This window comes from Phalacrocorax aristotelis, chromosome Z (assembly GCF_949628215.1).
Source record: "Phalacrocorax aristotelis chromosome Z, bGulAri2.1, whole genome shotgun sequence".
Lineage (NCBI taxonomy): Eukaryota > Metazoa > Chordata > Aves > Suliformes > Phalacrocoracidae > Phalacrocorax > Phalacrocorax aristotelis.
The window spans coordinates 53,210,546-53,234,929 of NC_134311.1; the positions used below are offsets into that span (position 1 = coordinate 53,210,546).

The 24,384-nt window shown below is 40.2% G+C and overlaps 1 protein-coding gene across 2 annotated transcripts in view; it reads right to left on the minus strand.

Annotated features, from left to right (window-relative positions):
• Positions 1-1,092: 1,092 nt before the first annotated feature.
• The window catches only part of DOCK8 (dedicator of cytokinesis 8), a 95,176-nt gene continuing 71,884 nt past the window's right edge, over positions 1,093-24,384 (minus strand). For both annotated transcript variants that reach the window (XM_075078733.1, XM_075078734.1), the window contains 18 exons: positions 23,968-24,150; positions 23,138-23,273; positions 22,462-22,549; positions 19,758-19,854; positions 18,353-18,487; positions 16,389-16,541; positions 15,396-15,554; positions 14,516-14,616; positions 13,867-14,059; positions 9,159-9,302; positions 8,120-8,251; positions 7,213-7,347; positions 6,578-6,667; positions 5,906-6,142; positions 5,361-5,504; positions 4,202-4,308; positions 3,181-3,348; positions 1,093-2,535 (listed from right to left, as the gene is read on the minus strand). In XM_075078733.1, coding sequence (XP_074934834.1) covers positions 2,472-2,535; positions 3,181-3,348; positions 4,202-4,308; positions 5,361-5,504; positions 5,906-6,142; positions 6,578-6,667; positions 7,213-7,347; positions 8,120-8,251; positions 9,159-9,302; positions 13,867-14,059; positions 14,516-14,616; positions 15,396-15,554; positions 16,389-16,541; positions 18,353-18,487; positions 19,758-19,854; positions 22,462-22,549; positions 23,138-23,273; positions 23,968-24,150 — 2,466 coding nt within the window. In that variant the 3' untranslated portion in view covers positions 1,093-2,471. The remainder of the gene's footprint in view (positions 2,536-3,180; positions 3,349-4,201; positions 4,309-5,360; positions 5,505-5,905; positions 6,143-6,577; positions 6,668-7,212; positions 7,348-8,119; positions 8,252-9,158; positions 9,303-13,866; positions 14,060-14,515; positions 14,617-15,395; positions 15,555-16,388; positions 16,542-18,352; positions 18,488-19,757; positions 19,855-22,461; positions 22,550-23,137; positions 23,274-23,967; positions 24,151-24,384) is intronic.

A 24,384-nucleotide genomic window follows, 5' to 3' on the forward strand; every position in this document is an offset into this window, starting at 1 on the left:
AACAAGGAAGCATTCAGCTTCCAGAAAGAGGTCGTGTAATCCAGGCCTGCCAGTTGTAAGTGACAGCACTGCAGTTCTCTTCACCTGGCACAAGTATGGTTACAGCCTGTTCAGTCCATTACCTGGTGCAGCCTTGAACGTGTTTCATGCGGCATGAAAGGTGTGCTCCCTTTATGGCTGTTGTTCTGCAAACCAAGAAATCTAGCATTAGGGCTGCCCGTGTAGATCAGTAGTGCTGACCAGAAGCCCCCACCTTGACTGTTCAGATGTGTTCAAAACATGCTGACAGGTTAATTTATACTTCTGGGCATTATTGTTGGTCTTCTCACAGCTGGCATGGACTCCTTATATATGTGTGTTGTCTGCACGTTGGCAGATGTGTGAGTGTGTGCTCACACCTGACTTGGATCAGCTGTGCTCTGCAGGGTGGTGGGGCTGTATACAGACTCAGTGCTGCCGGTCACAGCCTGCTGCTGCACGGTGCAGCGGGATGGGGCACGGCTGGGGTTGTGAACAGAGAGACACTCGTGTGGAGCTAAAGGATTCCAGCCACAAAACCAGCAACACACTCCTTAAAGCTGCTGCTCACTGATGGTAAATGCAAGGAGTAAGCGTGCTATGGTGAGCTTCTAGTCGAGACACCAGTGGGAATCTCTGGATCAGGGTGGGTGTAGTTCTGTCCCCACTTGCTGGTTCCCCTGTGACAGCCTCCATATTTTAGCCCTGGACCTGACTAATGTGGACAAACGCAAGTCTCCCTAGTCTTGGATCACCCAGATGGTGTGTCATTCAAGAATCAGGCATGTTTCTGCTCTACACCTACACACCGGAGGAAGAAAGGAGGGCACTGCTGTCACTCAGCCTTCCACCACCATTTTTCACAGACACTGAATGAAAAAGAAGTTAGGAAGCAAGTTGTTGCGTGCTACCCCTGCAACAGACACAATTTATCCTAAAGACAGACCAACACCTCCCCTGTCCAAATCTTTTTATCTTCTGCTGAACGATGCTTCTACAAGGAAAGGTTGTTCCTATTGAAATCTTCTTTCCACCTTTCTACTGAGGTATAAGGTGCAACACAAGGACACTTCTGAACATCCCATTAAATACTCACTTTATTGCAAAATTAATATCATAAGGTAGAAAATTTACATTTCATATAGTTCAACTCTTGAAAGAAATGTACAAACCATGTTTCGTTTGTGGAGGGGACAACATGAGATACCAACTGAGGGCAAGACTGGCCAACTGGTTGAGGGGTGCTCAGCTTGTAAAATGTGCGTGAAGAGTCCTTCACTTAATTATTCAATAGAGTGTATTCTAGTATTCATATTATCCTGGGTACTCTTTCAGTTCAAGGACCAGACAACGTGAAACACTTCAAAATACAAACAACACATGGCAGGCATGGTTACAATACAAACTGTGGCTCTGCCATTGCCTCACTAAGTGAATTCCAAAGTCCTAATCTCTCTCTCTCTCTCTCTCTCAACATCCTCATCAGCAAAATAGTAATATTTCCTTACTTCAGAGGAGTACCTACTAAACATTAGGTACTATAAATTATGTGCTAATTTCTCTTACGCTGCAGTAAAGCCTGAGTGAAGTACTTTGTAGGAAATCCTCACTGTGTGCATCGGCCATTAACTTTGGATAAGGTTATCTATATAAAAGCATTGTATAGTAAATGAATCACTCATAGCTTAGCATCTTCTTTTTAAACTATTACTTGTTAGCTCTGCTGAACATGACACTGATTATAAAGAAACGCATGTCAAGTAGTAGTCCTTATGCTTAGAAAAATGATTAGAAGGTCTATAAGAATTATATATTGCTACTTCTTGTTTTCCAAGCTTTGGTTGAGAAAACTTGTGCAGAACTCTCCCTGCAGTTAAGGACCATGGCAGAAACTGACTGAGGGAAGTATTCTTCCCTACAGCTCCAGTTCAGCCAACACTGAGCAGGGGACCATGCCCCTCCTCATTAAGACAGGATTTAAGCATGTGATTAACTTGCAGAATATGCTCGATTGCCAAAACCACATGGATAAATGCTGTCTTGGAAAAGGACCATAAATAGATGTAAGACTGTCAGCATCCCTTAGCCACATTATTTGGATTCACACAACACCTCAACCAAAGCACAGAGTTCTCTGTCTGTTAGCTGGTGGTGACTGACCTCATGCCACCTACCACTCTAATGGTCCACCCCTCCGCATTATGTGATTATTTTACAAATTATGCAAAAATATCTACAAAGCACCCCCTTCCTTCCCAAGCCATCATGAGATGTGGTTGATTAGGAGTCATCTCCCAGTCTTCATTCAGTGATCTTGTGTAAAGGCTTTTCTGCATGCTGTCCAGGAAGCACACACGCTCTGTTGTGAGAGGTTTCTCATTTCATAGATGTTGAATACCCCATCACTTCTGTCTTGCAGCATGAAGCTCTTCCTTTGCCAAAGCAGCTAGTCCTTAGGTGCTTTGTGAAGAAGCCTGGGTGTCATATTTCCTAAAACTGTGGTTACGAAAAGATTCCCTGCAATGAAACAGATCCATAAATAAAGTTGGCAAATGAAAAAGAATCCAAGAAATACCTGCCTTGTGAAAAGGAGCAGCTGACAAATCATCTGCTGAAACATGTTATGTGTCGGCAGGTCAGAGGCATATTCCTTCTTCCGCCCCCACCCCATGCTGGACACAGTGGTTTTGTGAAGAAGTGTATATTCATTAGTAAAGAACATAAATTGAGACTCTTATGTCTCAGTCATGGGCCTAAACCAGGTTATATTATCTGCGAGTGAACAGAGCACTCTGACTTCATGCTGGCTACCAAACACGTGGTGCCACGTGTTCAAAACAAACACATACCTGTTCTATCTCCTTCCTGGCTTCAAATGTTGAAGAAAAGGCACGATATTTCCAAAATCTTTTCATTAGGGTGAGGGGGAATTATTCTCTAACGATGCATTAAAGTAACATAAATCCCCTACCCCAGGAATGTGCAGCTTGAGAAACACAGTTAATACCGATTTCAGCTCCGGTGGAAGTCAGCAGACTTCAGGTAAGAAGTTGGCAGTATATATTATGGCCTGGTTTTTGCTGCCAGTAAAACTGCCTTTCTTCCTTGTAAAAATGGCATTTTTTTGTACAGTTACAACAGATAACCCTGCCCGAACTGTACCTTGTGCTATGGACTTTCACTACAGGTTTGTATAGCTCTGGGATCTTCCTCTCAATCATGGGTCTAAGGTTCTCCTTCAGCTTCCCATAGTTCTTTCTGAGCTCTAGCTGATATTCCCGCTGGTCAGCGGTAATAAGGCGCTTGTTTTTCTCCACTGCTTCACCACACCTAGGCAAAAGGAATGAAAAAAGAGGCATGACATGTATCACCTACTTCTGTTAAACTCACTAACTTTGTGTTAGGTATTCTGAATGGCCAAGGATCCAGCTCCTCTGGGCTAGACATTCCTCTGATAACTTGTCAAGTCCAAAATGATAATGAAGTAAGAAGAAACCTGTCTTATCCAAGTACACAAATTGAGGTGATATGTTTAAGATGTCAAAAATGCACGAGGGAGCTAATAAAAAGCAAATTTAATGACCGTAGAACACTGAGCTACCTGCCTACTTACTGTGAACAGGATGCAGTGACAATAACAGAGAGCAGAGGCTGTATCTTCTGCATAAGGCTCATTTTTACTTAAACTTACCCTTTAGCAATTACATTTGTTTGGATGAAGGAGATTAATACCTTGCTATGTCAGTACGCTTGTTAAGATTTACAAGCATATCTAAAACAATGGCTGTATGTGTCTACTAGTACCAATGTGTCTGCATGACAGATAGCATCAAATGTTTTCTTATGAACAGCTTCCTACATAAAAATGTCATTCTATTAAAAATAAAATCAAGACAATAGTCTGAAACGTTTGATTTCTGTAAAACGTCAAAGATTAAACAAATGGAAGATCTTAATTTATACGTAATTAGTTTGAAGTGTTCAAATTTGCTCCCATTTGGGATGCAAAGCCTACCAAAGCATTGACCATGAAGGAGAGATAACAAGTCTGGACCAAGTGTCTAAAGTGCCACGATTAATGATGCTAACTTGCATAATTAACTACGCATTCATATTATCGTTGCATTATTGAGACTATTGGCTTTATTGATGCAATTCAGCTTTTCAGTTTCGTTTTACTGACCTCATTATAAACTCTTTGAAGCATAACCTCAGCTTGTTGTGATGTCGGTAAAGTTTGGGGTCTGCTGGAATTTCAGCCAGGAACACTTGCGCTACCTCTAGCGGTCCCTTATAGGAATAACACAGGAAAATGTCAAAACAACCTGCTTACACTGAAAACAGAGCACTCGTTTGGCTAAGCGGTTTATTATTTCATCAGCAGAATCACGAAAGAAAAGAAAACTATGCATAGTCACCATAACAGGATGATTTTTGCTCCTTACCCCTCCCCCCCCCCCGCCTCCGCTGATTTCTCATTTGTCAAGCAGAGATTTTTTGCCCATCATATTTTATCCTCTCCTGTCCTTATTTTTCCTGCAGCCCCACAAAAAAGGGAACAGACAATTTCTACTCAGCAGAGGAGAACTGGGATAGCTCTACTGACAAACCCAGTGACATGAGAGAAACACAGCTCCTATGTGTGGCATTAAAAGGCCCTAAGGCAGTTAAATAACCCCTGTGCAAAAAAGGACCACTCTTTCCAAAGCTTACAACAACGTGTTATTTCAAACTAGAGGCTTTGGTTGATGCAGAATCTGGAGAAACTGAGAGGATTTAGGCTTTCAGCAGAGAAACCAAGCTCTGTGAAATCGTGGATAATGCCAAGTTTTCTCTCAGTTATGCCTTTATTGTTTTGTTTTAAATTTATTTAATTGCCTTTTTTGTTAGCAGGCATATTTATGTTGTAATTATTGCATCCCAACTTTCTTTTGGGTCACTCAGGTCTTGACTTCATGTATTTTCTGTGAAATTTTGAGTCTGTGGTGGTCCCACAGCAAAATTATTATTATTCCCATTCCCCAAGGATACACCTAGAGTTAATAAAATGGCTGAGACAGCTAGTATGCTAGAAATGGAAAATCCTCAGATGCATTCACAAGGCTTCTGTGAATTTCTGCACCTGCAACCAAGACAGCACTTCCATGAGCACTTTCACCAAAAGCATACCTAATTAAGAGTATACAATGACTAAATATCAAGGGATGAAGTCTAAATGCACATTGTATCTAAATGTGTCTGACTAGATTTACTACTTCCAGTCCAAGAGATGAGAGCAAAAAAGAAAGCACAATGAGAAAAGTATGCAGAAACTCTTCATCTGTCTTATTTGGATCCCCTACCTGATTTACAGTGGCTCCAACTGATCCCTGCAAAACCATCTGGAGCATTTTGGCATCTGGTGGTTCTTGGTTGGTGGCTGCAGTTAGTTCCTGGGTTTTTTTCCGCATATCTTCAATAGCTACTTCAATTGGGGTTAAAATTAACTAATGGAAAGGGAAGAAAAGATGCTTCGTTACCTGAATCATGCATCCAGATGACCTATTCTAAATCTGGCAATATAGCTCTGACCCCAGTTTAGCTCTTTGACTGTATTTTATCAGCCTGAAGTACAGCCATGAAATAAAGCTCCACTCATCCTCCTACATAGCATTACAACCAGGAGGTCAAAAGACGAATGTACATGTGTTAACCTCTCTTCTCCATAGAAAACACCCATCTTGAATTGTGAATTCATCTTGAATTCTATGCCATTCCTATTTATGAAAGTAACATGTCTGAGAAATTCAGCCTTCTTTTTTTCTGCCAAGCACAGAATTTGAAAATCTTCCCACCCAGAGACTCCTTCAGCCCTTGAGAAATCAGATCTGTCCTGAAACCCAGTTACCTCTTCTTTCTGGATGACATTGATTCTAGTTTTGATGTAGGGGAAAGCATGCATTGTGGTTAGGATGGTGTTCCTCTTGTACTGCTCGCTAAGCTCTCCTCTCGGACGCCCATCCATGGTGAAAGGCGTAGTGTACATGAACCGACAGAGGTTGAAGTTCTTCTCAAAATAGGTTACCCTGTCTTTCAACTCATACTCATCAAAATATGGCTCCACAAAAGTAATTTGTATGTATGCCTGAGAAAAGAGGGAAGAACCATTATACTACTTTACAACCCAAGGAGTGTAAAAGGAATGGCATATGTGAAATATCCTGTAGTTCACATTGGCTAAACATGGTCTGGAAGAGCACAGAGCTGCAAATCCTTCAGGGCTCCTCTATTTTTCAGAGCTGACAAAACTTGCTTCTGGGGAGGGCACAGCTTAACCCTGGGGATCAGAGCCAGAGCAGGGACCACAGATCAGAACCTCTAATTTCCACACCCTGTGACAAGCTACCAAACTAAGCCTTTCAGAGAGGCTTTAAGGGCATGCCTGGGCACAGAGATACAGCCAAGTTGGGGGTTCTTTACGTGTCTTAATGTCTGAGCGTAAAAGTTTCAAGGGAATCCCCTTCTCTTCCGTTCTCTTCTGTTACAAAGCACTCAACACTCTCAGTAGTACTTTCCCTACCTTATTGGGATCCAGCTTTCTTTTGTCCACAGGAGCAGAGTCTTTAATCACTTCAACAGCATCCTCCCCAAAACACTGACCATAAAATCCCTGAAAAGGAAACAGAATTATCCCAGAGTGTTTTCAGTCCTTAATGAAATGCTAATGATCTGTATACTCCTAGGAGAAAGGAGTAACCGCGACAATTTCTGGGCTCTGTACAGTCAGTGTACTGCTTCATGAACCACAGCTGGCTAGGGTAAGGCATCTTCCAACAAAGATCATTGTAAGTTGCTCACAAAAAAGCAGAACTCAAGGTAAAGCAATCAGAAGGGAACACTGCGGTTACATGAAAAAGGTGAAAAGATATCAAAGCAAATACCTGGCTTGCTCAAATCAAATCATTCAATATATTACAGGCCTGCCCACAAGAGGCAGAAAGCTGGATCCGTGTTGGAACAGAATGGATCACTTTTGTCATTATGCTGTAAGAAGGGCTACAATGATAAGGATATACACAAAAGAAATAACCTATGGTACAAATCAGTTTGTTAACTGATTTTTATGTAGCAACAATACTATAAGAACTGTGTGGTTTCATTAGAAAGTATAACATAACACTGGAGATCATACTAACACAGTGTTTTTTTCTTTACCTCTAATCTGTGAGAAATCTCAGGAAGTTTGGTAATTGCAGGCTCCTTATAAACAAATTCCTGTTCATCTAAGTCCCCAAATTTGGATCCATAGAAACCAACACGGAAGTAAGTTCCAAACATTCGCTTTTGACCCTAATTGATAAAAAGAAAGAGGAAATTTACAATTAATTTTTTATGTCAACGTTGTAGTATTTGGATGCCTTTTTCCCAGCTGATGTATAAGAAAACACACTAATCCTACCTTTTCCCTAGTTCAGAGCCAGTTCTATGTATCATCAGTGCTGATGGATTAGAAACACATATTCATGAAGAAATGCATACATATTAAAGGGACATTTACCTGAAATCTAATTTAAAATTTAGGCTAATCGTGAAGTGACTTTTGCAAAACAAAATAATTTTTTAATTCCATTGGATGCACATTAACAAAATTAAAATTTTGCAATGAAAATTGATAGGAATTTGAAACTGACTAGACTCAGCAATAAGATTCTTCTGGAGAAAGAGAAGAAAAGGGACAGTATGAGTGCCGAGAATTTAGCTAAGCTTTTGTATTTCTTCTGTTTTGTGACTGAAAACAGTATTTAATTGACAATAAAGTTATTTTTCTTAAATAGATATGGCCAGGTGGAATCACGCATGTTCTTATTCTAAGTTTGTCCTGTTCAGCTATTTTTCTGTAATTCTAATCCAGTTTTGTATTCATCTCTGCTTTTTCCTACAGAGAGGATAAACCCTCTTTTCACTGTAGGCTACCCTCTGTAGGTAGGCCAAAGCAGATGGAAGCTTTTGTTAGAGAAAGAAAATGGATCTATTTCACGTGAACATTTTATTATCACCAGCCTTAAACAAACAGTGCAACCCAGCAATGCGTCTTGCTAGCAGTGCCTTGCCTCGCAAGTACCTTATTAATAATGCTGTCAAAGGCCTTCTGTAGTTTGCTGTGTGTCAAGGTCAGCTTCCTGAAGTCTCGATGTGCTTCTAGTATGGGGATGACAATTTTGTACACCTCGTTCACAGTTTCATACAATCCCCCCTTGGGAGAAAAAAAAAAAAGGAAAAAAAATAGAAGAAAAGAAGTGAGTCTTCATGCACTCTGAAAAGAAACTAGGTCTCTATTAATGGCCTCCTGAAAAGGGGATTTATGGGACTCATCTTTTAATCTGCTATGTTGATTGTTTTAGCTTTCTAAAAACTAGTAATAGTAAAAGGTGGTTCCAAGCTGTAAACAACAAACTGGATCTAATTTGGATCTCTGAGCTGTTGGGCTTCCAGGCCCAAATTCCTGTGCAAAGCACATGTTTTCTACTTAGGGGCTAGAAGAGTTAGAAATGCAGGTGAGCAGAAGAAAATGGATTTGTTTAGTACGTATATTTCAGGGCAACCAGAGCTGCATCTGGACAAAAGGAACCCAAATTATATCTTTAGAGCTGCTAAATCATATATCCTCATTAGCCCTACAGCAATATAGTGAGCTACTACCTGAGTATTAACATAATGACTCTTTACATGGTAAATGTAGATTATGAGGCTGGTGGTTGTATGCTGTGTAAAAGCACAGGAGTAACTCTCACATGCTCTCTAAAATCTGTAGTATAAGCAAGATATTTTTCTTAAATGTACTATGCCATGAAAATACCAACCAAAAGATTCGGTTCGTGCCTGGGAGAATCACCTTCTGCTGATGCTGCCTGTAGTCTGCACAGTAGAGGTGGATGTATGGCTGAGCCAGGCTACCTGAAAAGCCTAGCTTACCTAATCAGGCTGAAGCAGGGCTGGGTCAGCCTTAAGATGTGTCTCTGCTTCTTGTTGTTTGCAGTGGGGCAGATCTGTGGAGCCTGGTTTAGCAGTAAGACTTTGTTTCCTTGTGTGAAGGAAAATAAGCTATGGATCTGGCCCAGATAGCCCCACTCCATCTCCCAGTGATTTTGGCCCTCACTCACCGTGCTGAAGAGCTCTGCTGCTTGTTCCAGCAGCCCTACCAGGCCACTTTCTGAGAAATACCTCCCAGAACATATACCATCTTCATCTGGAGACAAAATATCATCTGAAACAGCAGATTCCTCCAGCACATTGGATGAAATGTTCTAAAATACATCAGAGCAGAGAAATCAGAAACCTAGATCAATAGTCTATCATAAAGATGGAGGCAGAAACAGTTTCAATGCATTTACATGATGGGAAGAAGAATGAGATTATACAAGTGCGGCCAGGGGATACACAGTTAAATTCCACTTAGAAGTGAATGTAACATCATAAATCTCCACAGATGGCCATCAGGAGTTTCGCTACAAGAACCCTAAACTTCCTTTCTTGCCTCAGGTTTAAAAGGCATACTCCTGTAGGTCGCAAACTGGCCTCTCTCTGGTGGCTGGATTTCCATGAAGCTGCAATGAGCTCAGTCTCTGATGCTGCTGGGATCACAACCAATGTGCCCTTCCTGCTGCTGGCCCCTGGGGGTGGGAAATTCCAAGCTGCGCCCTGGATCTCCTGCCACCTGCTTGAAGAAGTTCAACTTTCAAGTTGTTGATTTGACTTCTGCAAGCAGAGGAGAAATAGTACAGAGACAATATTGCTCTAAAAACTGCAATAACTGAATGCTGCTTCTTGTTTCAGCCTTTGCCATATTACACCTTGATCCTGCAGAATTTACTTGGTTTCTTGTTAAAGTAACTGATCTTATTGTGTCTTTAAACAGAACTAGATAAAATACACATTGTCAGTCACTCTTTGATATTCTAGACCATGAAATAATATGTCCACAGTTCTTCAGGATCCCTTTGAATAAATGTCACTGTGTAAAGTCAACATTAAAAATGTTATAATACATAGAAATACATGTAAATGAACATTAAAATATGTGTACATACAGTACGGAACTAGCATATGTAAGTTTCACCAGCAGCAGAAAAGCTAAGCTTCGATTTGCTAGTAATTAAAAGGAGTTAAATTAGTGTCATCGTGTCTCACTTCAGCAGAAACTGGCAATGACAATCTGTCTGAGTGCAGGATAGATGCCAGCTGGCTAGCTAGCTGAGTCCTTAAAGACATCTTTATAAAATGGCACAGACACTGAGGGCTGTTACTATTGATCAGATTTCAGATAAAGAATTGGCACCACACATCACTAGCAACATGGGACTTTCTCCTTTGGGTTTTGTGGATGTATTTATTTCTCCATGGGTGAAATTTATGCCAACCATGCTGCCATCACAGTGCCTAGTCTGCACATACTGTCAGCTCCACTGGAAGGGTGAGCACAAAGTTCAGGAAAGCATTTGCAGGAATTAAGAATACATCTGAATTTCAGCCAGAGGGAAAACTGCAGCATGTTTTAGCACAGTCATGCCACTTTTTACCTACCAGTCTCACTGAAGATAGTGACTTCAACCAGAGTTAGCCTCCCTGGCACATACCTAGGGCAATCATACAACCCATGCTCCAGCTCAATTTCTAGTTTTCCTTTTCTGTAACAGTAGCCTTAAGGACTGTTTCCACAGAATGGCATGTGGCCTTTGGGTTTTCTTTTTTGTAGCAAGAGTCCAAAGGAGTGATTTATTTATGAAAGTAACCAAGAAAGTCACAGACACCAATTACCTTTTCTTTGCCTTTAAACCTCTTTAATAACTAATGTCAGGTATGTATTTCCATGTTTTACAGACTACACATTCCAGTAGGAGAGAGCCTTTATGATGTATTCCTGGTGCTTGCATGATCTTTTGCAAAGTGGACATGCCTCACCCACTTTTTGCCTTGATCTGCCTTTCATATTGAAGATTTTTATACGTCCCTTATATAATAAAGGCAATACACAAATTATCATGTATATAATCGGCAATTATTTTGGACATCACAAGCCTAGCTTTCTTCAAGGAAAAAGAAACACTTGTGTAAACTGAAGAGGCTTTACTGTGATCCAGAGCCCTTACCACCATGTTAGATACGGCTAGGGTAGCTTGCAACCTAGATCCCCAAAATAGCACAGTTGAATTCAGCTACTGCTAAACCTAGGCTAATTAGCGCTGTGCCTCTGCAGGTAGACACACACACTAAGTCCTTGCCTGTCACAATATAAAGTGGCTTTAAAGTCAGTCCCTATGCAATTCATACTCTTGCTAAGTCCGCCTTAACACTTGCAAAGGGGATTTAGTGTAAACATGAATTAAGCTCAAAGGGAATTTCACTGAAAGTGATCCCATTCTGATTTTGAGGGATAGTTTTGATTGCACAAAGGGAAGCATATATAGTTTTGTCTGGTGCAGTATATGGAAAAGTGTTACTCTACTGACAGTCAGTTTTATGGATGCTAACAGTAACTGCATAAGACCTAGGTCAATTAATCCAGAATAATATTTTTTAATACACATAATTATCATCCTCAATTCCACAAGTAAATGTATATCACTAATATTAATTTCACATCTAAACTAAATGAAGAAATGACCACAGAGTCAGTGAGTGAAATCTGGCACTCCAGGTACAGCCAAGTAGTGTTTCTCTCTTTTAACAAGGTCATATGAACAAGATCTTCACAGGTGCTAAAAAAACACAAACCTGTTTGTAAAAAATGGGAGCTCTTGTCTTGAAAGGCTTTGTAAAAATGCAAAGTGTTATTACAGTTAATTATTGTTATTGAGCAAACTGAAATTAAAAATTATGCTGTCAGATAGAGAGTTGTGCAATTGGGTTTCTGGTCATTAAGGCGTTTCATTACCTCTCTCCTTTGGAGCAACTGTTCCTTTGGCAAACAAGTATTTACACAAGCATTTTGATGAGAGAGATTGATTTGTTGCTTTTAAACTTCTAAGTTTTTGCTTGCCTAGTGCCTTGTAGAAGAGACTTCAGTTCTCTGAAATAACTGGGAACACACCCACTCATGGCAATCTGCATAATCTCGGAGCAATGGAAGGCAGAATTGCATTAGGGTCAAGTGTGTGAGATTACAAGCATTCAAGGCAGCCTGGGAGTAGGATGACATTGGGAAGGGAATGCGGATTTCACCAATGTCTACATGATGATAGTATGTAACAAGCAGGCAGAAAAGAAGAAAATAGAAGTAATGAATGGAAGTTAGAAGTATACAAAACTGATAAGGGATGCAAAATGGCAGAAGCATAAATCCATGGCCAGAAATTTAGCCAGTAAAATGCATATATACATCTATCTTAAGAGTAAAGGAATTTAAGAATAACACTAGTCCCTCACCTGACTGCTAAGGTGGAATTACAAATACTAATGCCCAACATACTAAACTCAATTCAAAATGCAAAATGGTTCAATCATGTTCACATTTACTATTCTGAAGGGAAAAAACCCTCTGGTAGTATGGTTATATCAAGGAATGAAGAATGTACCAACCATTTCAAAATCACCTGGACTATAAAATGTGCTCCTCAACAGTTTAAAAGAGCTAAGCAAAAGGGTATTCAGGCAGCAAATACTGAGTTGCCGTATGTTTTAGAAAACTGGGGGAAGATCTAGAGGAGGAGATGTGTTTTGGGGACCACATTTTTTTAAAAGCAAACAAGATAAGCAGATAGTGGGTAGGTTTATCAGCCTGCATCCCAGACAAAGTTTTACTAAAGAAAAAAAATAATGGTATTGCAATTAATCTGAATCAACATCAGATTCTAGAAACCTGATACTTTTAAAGCCATTACAGTCTCAAAAGGCAATAATGGCCAAACAGGAGGTATCTATACAACATCTGAGTTGAATCTGCAAAACATTTCCAATAATTAGTTGGAATGATTCGTAATCATTGCAGCAAATGGTTCGTGAATGAAAATGGTTTTCACTGTCTTAAAGAATAATGATAAAGGAGGAATCATCAACCCACGGGAATATTCTAAAGGTTCAGCCATTTCTGTTTTTAATAATGTGTGAATAAAACAGTAAAATCACTGAATTTGCACATGAAGTCAGTTCAGGTAAGCGTAACCAAAACTGCATAATCTGATAAACTATGTATAAATACCTGCATTTCAAAATGTCCAATTCTAACAACAGAGTTATGCTTTCATCTAGGTGATGTAGAAGAGTGAAAAACAAAACCCAAGAAAACTCTCTGGAAATGATCAACGAAAAGAGCTCAACAATGTCAAAAGAGCCAGTGGAGTCGTTGGAGAGATAAGCAGAGATACTTGCCAGATTTAAAGAATTTATGGGATATTTTTACCTGACTTTGATGTGACTGTGTATAGACTATGGTGACTGTGTCTCTCATCAATCACAAGGGTGTTGGTTAGTTACCAAACAGTCAAAAAATTGGAGAACTTGTCTAAAAGAACTGAGTAGCTCCAATTACCCAGATTAGGAGAAAGAAGTTTGAAAGATGCATCTGTCACAGTTGATAAGTAACAGCCCTAGGAAAAGGCATGTGCTAACAGAGATTCTACTTTGCAAACAAGAGATTACACTATCCAACTGCTGGAAATAGAAGCCAGAGACAAGCCAGATACTAAAGTATCAGTTTCATCAGTAAGCATAAATCATTGGAATAACCTACCAGGAGTGGTGATGGTCACTCTGCCGTTGTAACTTTTCCTTCCCATAGATGCACTTCTACTTTGCTTAACACAAGAAGGAATACACACACCAGAAGAGGCCATTCCAGCCTTATGCTGTCTGAGCTTGGGAGCCTTTTCTTACCTGAAAGGTGACACTGCCCACTGGGAGATAGTTTCGATCTTCAAGCATGCTGAGGTACTCTGCCACTAGTGCTGCAGCATGGACCAGACACATGGCTGCTTCTGTGTAGCACTTCCTCTTTGTGTGCTTCTCTGCCATGTTCTGCAGCCAGGTCAGCCTCAGGTCCGGTGATGTCTGGTATCCTTTGGCAATTCTAACAACACAGGGCAGAAAGGAGGTGTGAACAGTCACTTCTTCTCAAGTAACAGAAAGAATCTTTATAATTCTCCACCTGGGCTGAATGGAGGGAGGCATCACTCTTTAATCTGTATAACTCACTAAGCACAGGGCAAAAGAAATGGTTAGGCAGGGGTAGGCAGGACACACAGGGGCTATGAGGAGAGTAGAACTCCTAAACCTAAAACTCTTCACTGGTCATTAGTCCCTGACTCCCACCGTTGCCCAAATCTACACCCAGCTCCCAGTGACTCCACTGCACTATGCTCAGTCCTGCAGCCTGGGTCCCCTGTGACAGATCAGCTGTTCTAAAGTGGGAATGTATACAAACAGAACAGCTAGAGAGTTTGTCCACAACTAGTCCCTAAAATGCACAGTTCCTGTTCTCACCTCACTGAAGAATTTCCTCAGTAGCAATTCTAAGTGGATTCACCTGTACATGAGATCCATAAGCATCTCTGGATCTTCCTGAAATTCCCTCATTTTCACTGTATCTGACAAGATGCTGTTCAGATTACACAGCAGCTCCTCCACCTGCAGTAATACAAAGATCAACATACATTTCTTAGGTGTTTATTTCTTTCCCTTCCAGAAAAATAACAGCAACTGCACCACATTATGTTACTCTATTTTAGTCCATCTTACCCAAGGAAATACCAGGATGCTGAATTGCTACAGGATATGTTTTCCCAACTCTATTCAATGTAGCAAAGACTGCCGATATAGCAAATCTTATATACATGTTTTAATTAACCAAAATGAGCTGGAATAATTTAATCTGAATGAAAAAAAGTCAAACTTATGTGCTAATATTCAACTTTAGTTGATCTGTGATCTGACAACAAAGCAGATGTTTTTGTTAAGTCTTCAGCACAAGCTGAGTTACTGTAAGGATTTGAGCAAAGCATCTGACAGTTGTCTGAAATGTTTTTTTGTTATTGCTGCTGCCGCTTTATGATTTGAAAAAGGGATAGAAGTTTCCATGATGTTACTTGTCTGAAAATCTAATGAATCAAATTCCATCTTGGGAAACTCTTACAGGGTATAGTTCTGGGGTCTAGAATAAAGTTGTACACAAAGCTAAGGATGGTTCTCCTGTCATGTGATTTTGGTGAAACTTCTCAAGAGTTTATTCTATGGAATTATGTCCTCCACTTCTTCCCCACTTATTGTTGTGTGAGAAATAAACTCATACAGTAACCCCTGCATACTAATTTTCATTGCTTTGGAAGACTAAGATCTCGGACTTGCTGCAAGCACATTCCTATGTGAAAGCTTCTAATAAAAGCCACAGATGTCATAAAAAATTTGACCTGAATGGGAAATGGAGTTGCCTGCATATCCGCATCTTCCTCTGCATAGGCTAGGATGGTTCGTAAGGATCGTCGAAGGAATTCCTCATTAAACTCAGGTGATTTGCCAACCAGAGAGGCTAGTGACATGGTCACCTGCATCTTCACTCGTGCAAAATTCTTCCAGAAGAAAAAACAAAAACATGAGAGAATGATGGCTGCACTGCACCATGCATAACAGTTCATGTATCTCTGTCTACTGTATAAACTAAACCCACTTTCCCCTGCCTACAGTGACTGCGTTAAACTCACCACTCACATGAGCGGCCCCTGGTGCATCGAAGCCAGTCCTGTTTTACATGGTTAAGCCAAAGTTCCTTAATTCTAACATGTCTGTACTTTGGGGCAAGAATGTACCTTAGAACACATATGCTTCCTTGAGACAAGGCGAAGTCAGAAGTACCTCTTTCCCTGTCTGCATAGGCCAGGGGGTGTGTAGATCAGGCCACCCACAGAGGAGAGGAGGAAGCAGGACTGGGAGAACATTGTGGAAACAAGTCTGGGAAGCAAAAGGCCTCTAAGGGCTTCACATGGTGAGGTACCATACCTTGCTGATCATGTGTCTCAGAGGGATGTTTTCCTCATGCAAAGCCAAGTTTTTACATATTCAAGGCTTTTAACGTAACAACTAGGGAAGAAAATGCTGTCCAAGATCAGACGCTATCCAAATTTTTAATGCATATCCTTTTGTGCTAGGACATTGTGAACCTACATGCATAATATATGCATTTTGCTCCATATGTGTGGTAAGAAACAGAGCCTAGTCCTGAGACGAAGGGGCCAGCAAAGAACTCCCATTGATACAAACATACACTAGCTCTACTGAGGTTGTAACTGCAATTAGAATAGAATGAGTCTAAGCTTAAGTAGTTCTGACACAGGAGTTAAAAAAACCCAAACAAACAACGTGCCAAAATGGTGGCACAAAATGTACTGCTGTTCTCAAAATCTTACACTGGTAGAGCTGAAGCTGTATCTCATGAGGAGATAAAGAGTGGCACAGGCTTGAGTTCGTGTAATATCTATGCTGCTGCTGCAGTGATGGAGAACTCTTTGACACAAGTCAGCACACTGTTCAACCTCCTCTTCAAACAGGAAATCTCCAAACTAAGGGAGAGAGAGAAGAAAGTGTTCATTACTCTTGTTTCTGGCCATTAAAACATCATTAGCTTAGTGCACAAAAATCACAGGATTCAGACAAAGACTAAAATTTGCAAAAACTACATCTTATACTTTTTTTAATTTGGACTTCCAATTCCTGTGACACTACAGGTTCCATTTTCAAGCTTTTCTACAGAGAAGAAAATAGTCTTTGAGTTTAGAAAAAGAACGGCAAAAACAGAGAGAACAAAACATTTCTCAGAGTCCCATGGCTCCAGGAGCTTTTGAAAACATCAAACGTTGCAAAATTCTTAGAAGCATGGAGTGTTGCTATTTTCAGACTATTTAATTGTTGATGAAATATGCAAATACTTCCTTAAGCATAAGGAGCAATTACTAGCTTTTTGCATCAATGCTGCCCTTCCAGTGCGTTCTTCCTCTTACAGTGTGCCACAAAACTTCCATTGCCCAGCCTTCAGAGCAGACCCTCCTTTACAGTGCCTCCACAATGCACCTAGCAGGCGATAAACCCAGGGGGCAGGATGTCTGTCCTATGAAACACTCACCATAGGCAGCACAGATGCACCAGTACCATATATACATCCACAGGACTGATAAAGGGGTGTGAGCAGAACACAGGATATTATTTCTCATTTTCAGGCCCATTTCCCAGCTCTCAACCTTTCTTCATTATCTCACTGTTTTATGTCTAACTTATATTACAAGCCTGCTGGCACAGGGTTCTATAATTTTTATTTGTAAAATAACATCTATATACCTACAGCATAATAGAAATAATTGGAATGATTGCTTCATAAAATACAGAACTGAGTCAGCTCAACTAGAAGATCTATTTCAATGAGAATGATTGCTACACAAAATTCATTACTGTAGTTGGAAGTTAGCTTTCAAAGATAAAGTACAATGAAAACATAATTACGAGTTTCATAACTACTCAGATATCTACTCTGTAATTAGGCTTTGTCAGCCAATCTGCATTTAACAGCAGACAGGCATTAATTGGACAGGCGGATCCTGTTTCTTATTTGCATTTTAGAATAGTTTAGGGGAAAAAATATTTCATGGATTTTTGCTTTGTGGAACTGCTTTTCTTTGTAGGACAATAACTCTTATACAGATTTTAAAAATCCTCATGAAGCATTATGACCCATATTATAAAAATGTTGGTCAAATTCTGTCCTCATACACTTTTGAAATATTTGTTTTTATTGGCAAAACAGAAATGAAACTGAGGTTAGGATTTGGCTTAGTTTTCAGGCAGAACAAAGATTAAATCTGTCATAATCTTAGAACCTACTTAGAATTTTGGAACGGATCTTAGAATTAGAATCCTAGAATGATCCCCCTCATCTCTGATGAGTTAGCTTTGATTTCTCTGCTGCCCAACTGGTTGGAAGCTAGGCCTGATGATATAATAATTTAAATTTGACTTTATGGAATCTGTGCAATCCCTGGCATTCAGATTCCTAACTAAAATCAGAACGTATTTGAAATATAACGGGTGGAATTTTTTACCTTTTTATTAGTAGATCTTCTATATTTGAACGTAGACTGCTAAAACCACAAGATTATTCAGATTCAGTTATCCAATCTTGTGTGGTCAATGAAATAAACTTACCATTGCTGCAGAAGTCCCTTAACATCCTGACAGCCAGGCATTTTTATTTACATATGCAAAACATATTTAACAAATGCCAAAGGAAAAGTGATAAGTGAATGCACACAGCTCTGCTCTAGAACTACTGCTCTAATAACTTGATTGGAAGCATGAAAACAGAAGTATGTCAAGAGCATACCTTAGCGATGAGTGCTCTGAGTGTAGCAAAGCAATGAGTCAGGTAAGTGGTGCTCTGATCACAGCCAAGAGAATTTACGAGGACCTTCAAAACTCCTCCCAAAAGATTGTCTCTGCACTCTGCTGCAAAGCTTGCCTACACATGGACGAGAAAAACAATAGCTGCATGAGGTAATTCAGCAATGAAACAGCACATAGGAACTCAAGTTCTGCTCTCCTGTTCATGAGACACATGCAGAAGTTTAGAGACTGCAGTTTTTTCATTTATTAACATCTGCTTGAGGGGATTTCAGAACACTTCTGTAGTAATAAGGAAGACAGAGGGGAAAACGTCCTAAACATTTCTCAATATCTTCAGACCCTCCAATGCATTTCTAAGTTCAACCAGTGTCTGCAGTAACTCTTGAAAAGCTGTCCACCTTCTGTTCGATCTTTCGTGTACCTTGGATCTGGAAGTGATCCTGTGGTGGACAAGCACTATGCTTCCCCTTGCCTCCTCATGCTCTGATTTCCTGGGAATATAGGCTGAATAGGCATACTGGTATGCTGTGATGAAACCCACAACCCAGACAGTGGGGAGACTAGGTGCTATGAGTGGTGTCATGCAAAACCATGCCCAGTACTACAGGAGTCTAGTAGCTAAATGGTTTTCTACTAACATATTTTCAAGAACAAAGTTCTTTCTTCATTATCTATGAATATGCATGTTGTTTCAACAGTAGTATTTCCATACCCATGAATTTGGAGTGTCTCTCCTAAAGCAAGAGACCATGTTTAGACAGAGTCAACTATCACGGTTCCACTGCTGTCAAAGGACCTGTGAAATTTTACTGCATCTGACTCCTAGAAGTTAAGTTCTGCACATTCCATTGCTTTAGTGGGGCATATCTCTTTTCAGAAGGACTCCATGCAGGTGGAAGATACTTTCTTGCATTGATCACTCTGTGGGAGTCAAGGTTAAATCCTTTTGTCTCACAGGATCATATATGCAAGCATGACCAAAGGCCACCCAGCAGTCAAGTTCCAAATTACTAGTACCTTCAGATACATTCCTAGCATAAATGAAGATTTTTCTTCCCTCATCCTCCCCAAACGCCCAGACAATGGAAATGGTTTTCAACAACATCTACCGAAAACAAGGTGGTAGATTTCCCTTTCATTCACAGTAGTGCAGTGCCCTACAGTAGGAGGAGCTTGTGACAACAGTGTGAGGCAGGCACCAATTTCGTCTTTGTATTCACTCTTCTTCATCTTTTTTTTTTTTTTCCCCATCAAGATTATACAAGTTTACAGAAGGTCTTTAATTAAAACTTTTTGCCTGAGAAACAAAAGGAGAAATGAATCTCTCTTCCACTGGCTTCTGAGGGAGCAGGGACTGGTACCAAGCCAGCTCTGCAGTTTCCCACCTGGATGATGTTCTCTTGCATGTCGAGGATGATCAGATTAGCCTCAGTTGCCAGGTTTCCACTGATCAGAGCTTCTTGATCTAGCTCAGCTTTTGTCCTGAAAAAAGGAGTTCTAATTAAAGCACACAGAGAGTACCCCAAGAATTAGACGGCCTACTGTTTGAAGAAAGCCAAAATACTGTACTATTCTGAATGATCCCGTAAGAGCAAACAATGAAAATAGTGTTCAGAGGTGTTTCTTAAAACCTATGGAGTCAAATGAAGAGATATCGTAGAAGAGAAGTCCCAAAGGGGCACCTGAAAAGTAGGCCTCTGGATAGTTGAAATAGATGCTTCTGCATCCTTAGTAGCAACCTGTGTAATGGCTACTCTGCCCTCAATATCATGTTCAGTTGTCCAATAAGCTATGCGGTAATTTTTTAATACATTGCCTGTAACAGGACACCACAACCCAAAATGGAATAAAAGGCAATTGATCGAATACTTCCAGAAAAAAGGTAAAAATAGCAGGCTTGTGCAAAGGGGAAATTGCTTTAATGCCATAGCAGCCATATTTAATGTAAGCAATTTAAAATGTTGATTCTTGAGACTGTTGACTACGTAAGACAGCAGGTCCAACAGCTGTGGGGCCAACACAGCAGTGCCTCAGGTCATTCAAGAGAGGACTGAAACATTTATAAAAGGTAGAAGGTGGTGGTAAGGCATTGCATGATACCTTCTTAAGCAGACTTAAGGACGAGGTCTGGAACGCAGCTCCTCTGCAGCTGAATGCTCTAAGCATAGGTGCAGCTCCTAACAAAAGTGTATTTTCAGAGATCCCTTCTATGCCAGAAACACAAAGAAGAGGCGTTTTTTTCTTTTTCCTAAACTGCAGAAAGGGCTGTTGCATGGCCAGAAGCTGCTTTCTAGAGCTTGAGATTAGAGCTGCTCTAGTTTGGGCCAAAGGTCCTAAGGTGCACTTCTGTGGCTGGAGCAACATCCTTACAATCACGCTTCTGAGTGACTTCAAAATCTGTGGTGTTTCTGCTCTGTTCACTTACCTTTACTGCCCAGTGGAGTCTTACTCAAAAAGAAAATCAGAAAAGTAAAGAGCCATCCTTTTGGGCACAACCAGATAATTCTGGGGAGGGCTAGGAAAGGAAGTCAGGGAAGTCAAATGGCTATTAATTGAAATGACTGAAGGCAATGAAGAACAGAAGTGCCTGCCAAAAGGCTGGTGCTATAACCAAGCCAGGGATCGCTAAATATGGATAAGAGCTGAACAAATAAAGCAAACAGCATAGCCATTTGAACCATTTCCAGCAACCACACTGCCTTGCACTTTAACCATGCTGACTGGATCCTCTCTGACACCCCACTTAGCTTATAACCGCAACTACAATCCCAAAGCATGCTGGATTCAAGGAGAAGCAGGCTGAGTGAGGCTGAGTGGAGACCTGTGCAAACCTGCTGTGCCACGTACTACCTGCAAACACCTTACTTATGGGACATATACACTAAAGGAATCCACAAAGGATGAGAGCAAAAAGCTTGCATACCACAGTGATGAACACTGGGTAAAACAGAAAGGCATGGACAGCATGCAAAGTTTTACTTATGTAACCAGAACTTTTAAGTGGTTTAACTGAACTACTGAAAAGAGATATAGTAGAGCTGCTGCTTGAGGACTGTTTTATTCTGATTTCAATGACACTGGCTGGGACAAAGCAAACTACTTTCATGGCAAAATAAGAATATCCACACAGGATCTGCATGTCTTCCAATCTAGCACAGAAGGAGGAAGGATTATTTTTTTCAAGTTTGGACAAATTCCAAATCAACAATCTTGTGTTCAGAAATGTCTGTGATAATAATGGATAAGTGCTAGCCTGCAACAATGTAGTTGCTGCATAGCACAAGCCAGTGTTCTCAGTTCAAATTCACACATGTTGAAGGATATCACGGGAGCTCACAGCAACCGAACTGGTGAGAAGCCACAGTCTCTACCTAACACGTAGCGGCCCATTTAGATAGTCAAAATTAAAGCAAATATCTATGGACAAATGACACATCTCCTTTAGAGAAAAGCAAAAGATCCCTGCTACAGAAACTTAGCACATACCATATGAAAATGCTGTTAGTAACACAAATCATTCCTGAAAATACAGCTTTCCATAAACCTAGACACTGACTTGTCTACTACCACATAGTGCTGATAAGGTGAAATATACTGAGACATCATAACTTATAACCTGCAATAAGAAAAATATTTACCACAGGCTCATCTTCCCCTGCTCCTGCTAGTAACTATTCTCAATTTTAACATAGCATGTCAAACCAAGCTCAACTGATTTAATGTGGCAAAACTTATACCACAGTACTGTATACAGTGAGGAGCCATGGCAGCACCAAAATAAATATTGCAGCAAGGCTCTGTGGAGTATTTGATACAAATTGTATCAATAACTGCTAATCAGAAGGAAAAATTGTGTAGGTAACTGTTTAAACCTCTCATTCAAGTATTTTTGATCTCTTTGTTGTGTCATAACAACAGTTGGGTACTTCTGCTACGTAAACATTTTCTACTTCTTCCTCTTTCACAGAAGAGGAAAAGGATTGAAACTGCTGATTTTGTAGCAAAACATCCTAGGTGAAAGAACAAAACATAAAAACACCAAACAGCTTTGTTCAAATAAAAGCAATATATATTTATTAAATTACTTACTTATCTTGTCTCTCATTTGCTTGACGCCAGTGAGTCTGCTCCTTTCTCCAGCGCAGGTTTTCATTTATCCCTGCTGATCTGTCATTCCCTAGAAGTGCAACATATATTAGTGAGATTAAGGCAAAAGGGGACACCTGAAGTCTGATACCTCACAGAAAGAAGGAGACACATGTCTGTAGCAGTTGGTCAGAACTAAAACCATTCAACTTCACAGCCTCAGGGCTCTTGTAAAAGGACAGGACCCCATCATTTTTTTTATCTAGGATTTTTCGAATATTAGCTTGCTTACAGATGTCTTAAAAGACCAAAATACAAATTATTCCATTTATTAAACGAAACAACCTTTTTTACTATGAACAATTTGTTCATACTGAGTTTTGACACCGTTTCTTAGCTTTTGATTAGACACTAACAGTTTCTCAGAATGTCTTAAAACTTCTTAGTTGCCCTCATATCCTTCACCTCAGAAGAGATCAGTCCTAGCTGCACCTTAGAAAATTGACAGCTAATGTTCTTTTATCCACGGCAAAACCAAGAAAGGTCTGCAAGGGAAAGGACTGTGGGTGAAAAATATAACATTGAAAATAGAGAGCATGCAAAAAACCCAGCATCTCATCTATGTCTACAACCTCTTGAGATCCTCACAAAAGACATGGGGGAGAGGGGTATGAAGTACCAGCTGGTATTCTGCAGCGCTTCATCATTTCTCCTCTGGCTCCTTCACCTCTCAGTAAAGCCTCTTCTAATCGGGCCTTAACGTCTCGTGATTTCTGGAGTGCTTGGGTACTAACTTTATCTGAGCTTTGTTTGCCCTGAAAGTAAAGTCAAAGCAATCAACACCAATGCCTCCATCTTTGGACATGAGTTCAAATTACACCTCCAGAAACAGACACAATAGAAGACACAACAGTAGATGGGGCAGAAAGCGATGAATATGATTGACTAACATATAAAGGCTAATTAAATGTTGCAGGTAAGGAAAAAGTAGCATATGTACTGATAATAAACACAAATACATAGCTCAGTGCTACAGAGAGAGAAACTGAAATTCAGAGAGAAGGTTATTTGATCCATTTCAGACAGACCCTGTTAGAAAGGGGAGTTCTGATGTCCAGTCACAGCTCTTAACTACCAGATCCTACCACATCTACCACAACCTTGCTTTGAAATGGGTAGAGTATAAGGAGAACAGCTCCAGTACTTACAGGAGCTGTCAGTGTATGGTCCACCAAAAATAGCCCTCAAATCCCCAGGAAAAGGAAAATCATAAACCAATTTAAGCCAACTTCATAGGACTTCCTCAAAGGTTTTGGCTACATTTTGCTTGAAGGCTAGTGTCAGTTATTTTGTCTGAATTAATTTGTCCATCTGTAGCATAGATTAGACAAAAGCTAATTTAACAATTGTCAATACCAAATATTCCCCAGACAGCTGGAAGGAAAGGAAAAAAATCCAAAAACCAAAACAGAACAACAAAATCAGGCCATCGGGCCACGTTTCACTTACCTTGTACTCAAAGCATGAGACGCAAATGAAGAGGAGGTCTAAAATCCTGTTCAGCTGCATGGATGGAAGGTCTGCAATCCATTTCTGTATCAGATTCTGATCAGCATTTTTCATGATCCAGAGGAAACAGATCAAAAGGTTGCGAGTAGTATCAGGACCTAATGTAGCACTCTGCCTGTAGGGCTAGGAGCAGATAAATTAAATGTCAGTTGAAAGAAGAAAAAGAAGAGGGAGGTAATTCAGGTGAAGTAATGTTATTTAAATTTCAGTGGAGTTGAATCTCAGGACTGGACTTCAGTAAGTTTAACCTTTTCCAGTTTATACTAATGGTATTTTTTGAATGTGTGTGTCATTAGTGACAGGACCAGTTGCATGCATGTGAAAGACAGAAAGAAGCACAAGAGCATTGTTTGCTAG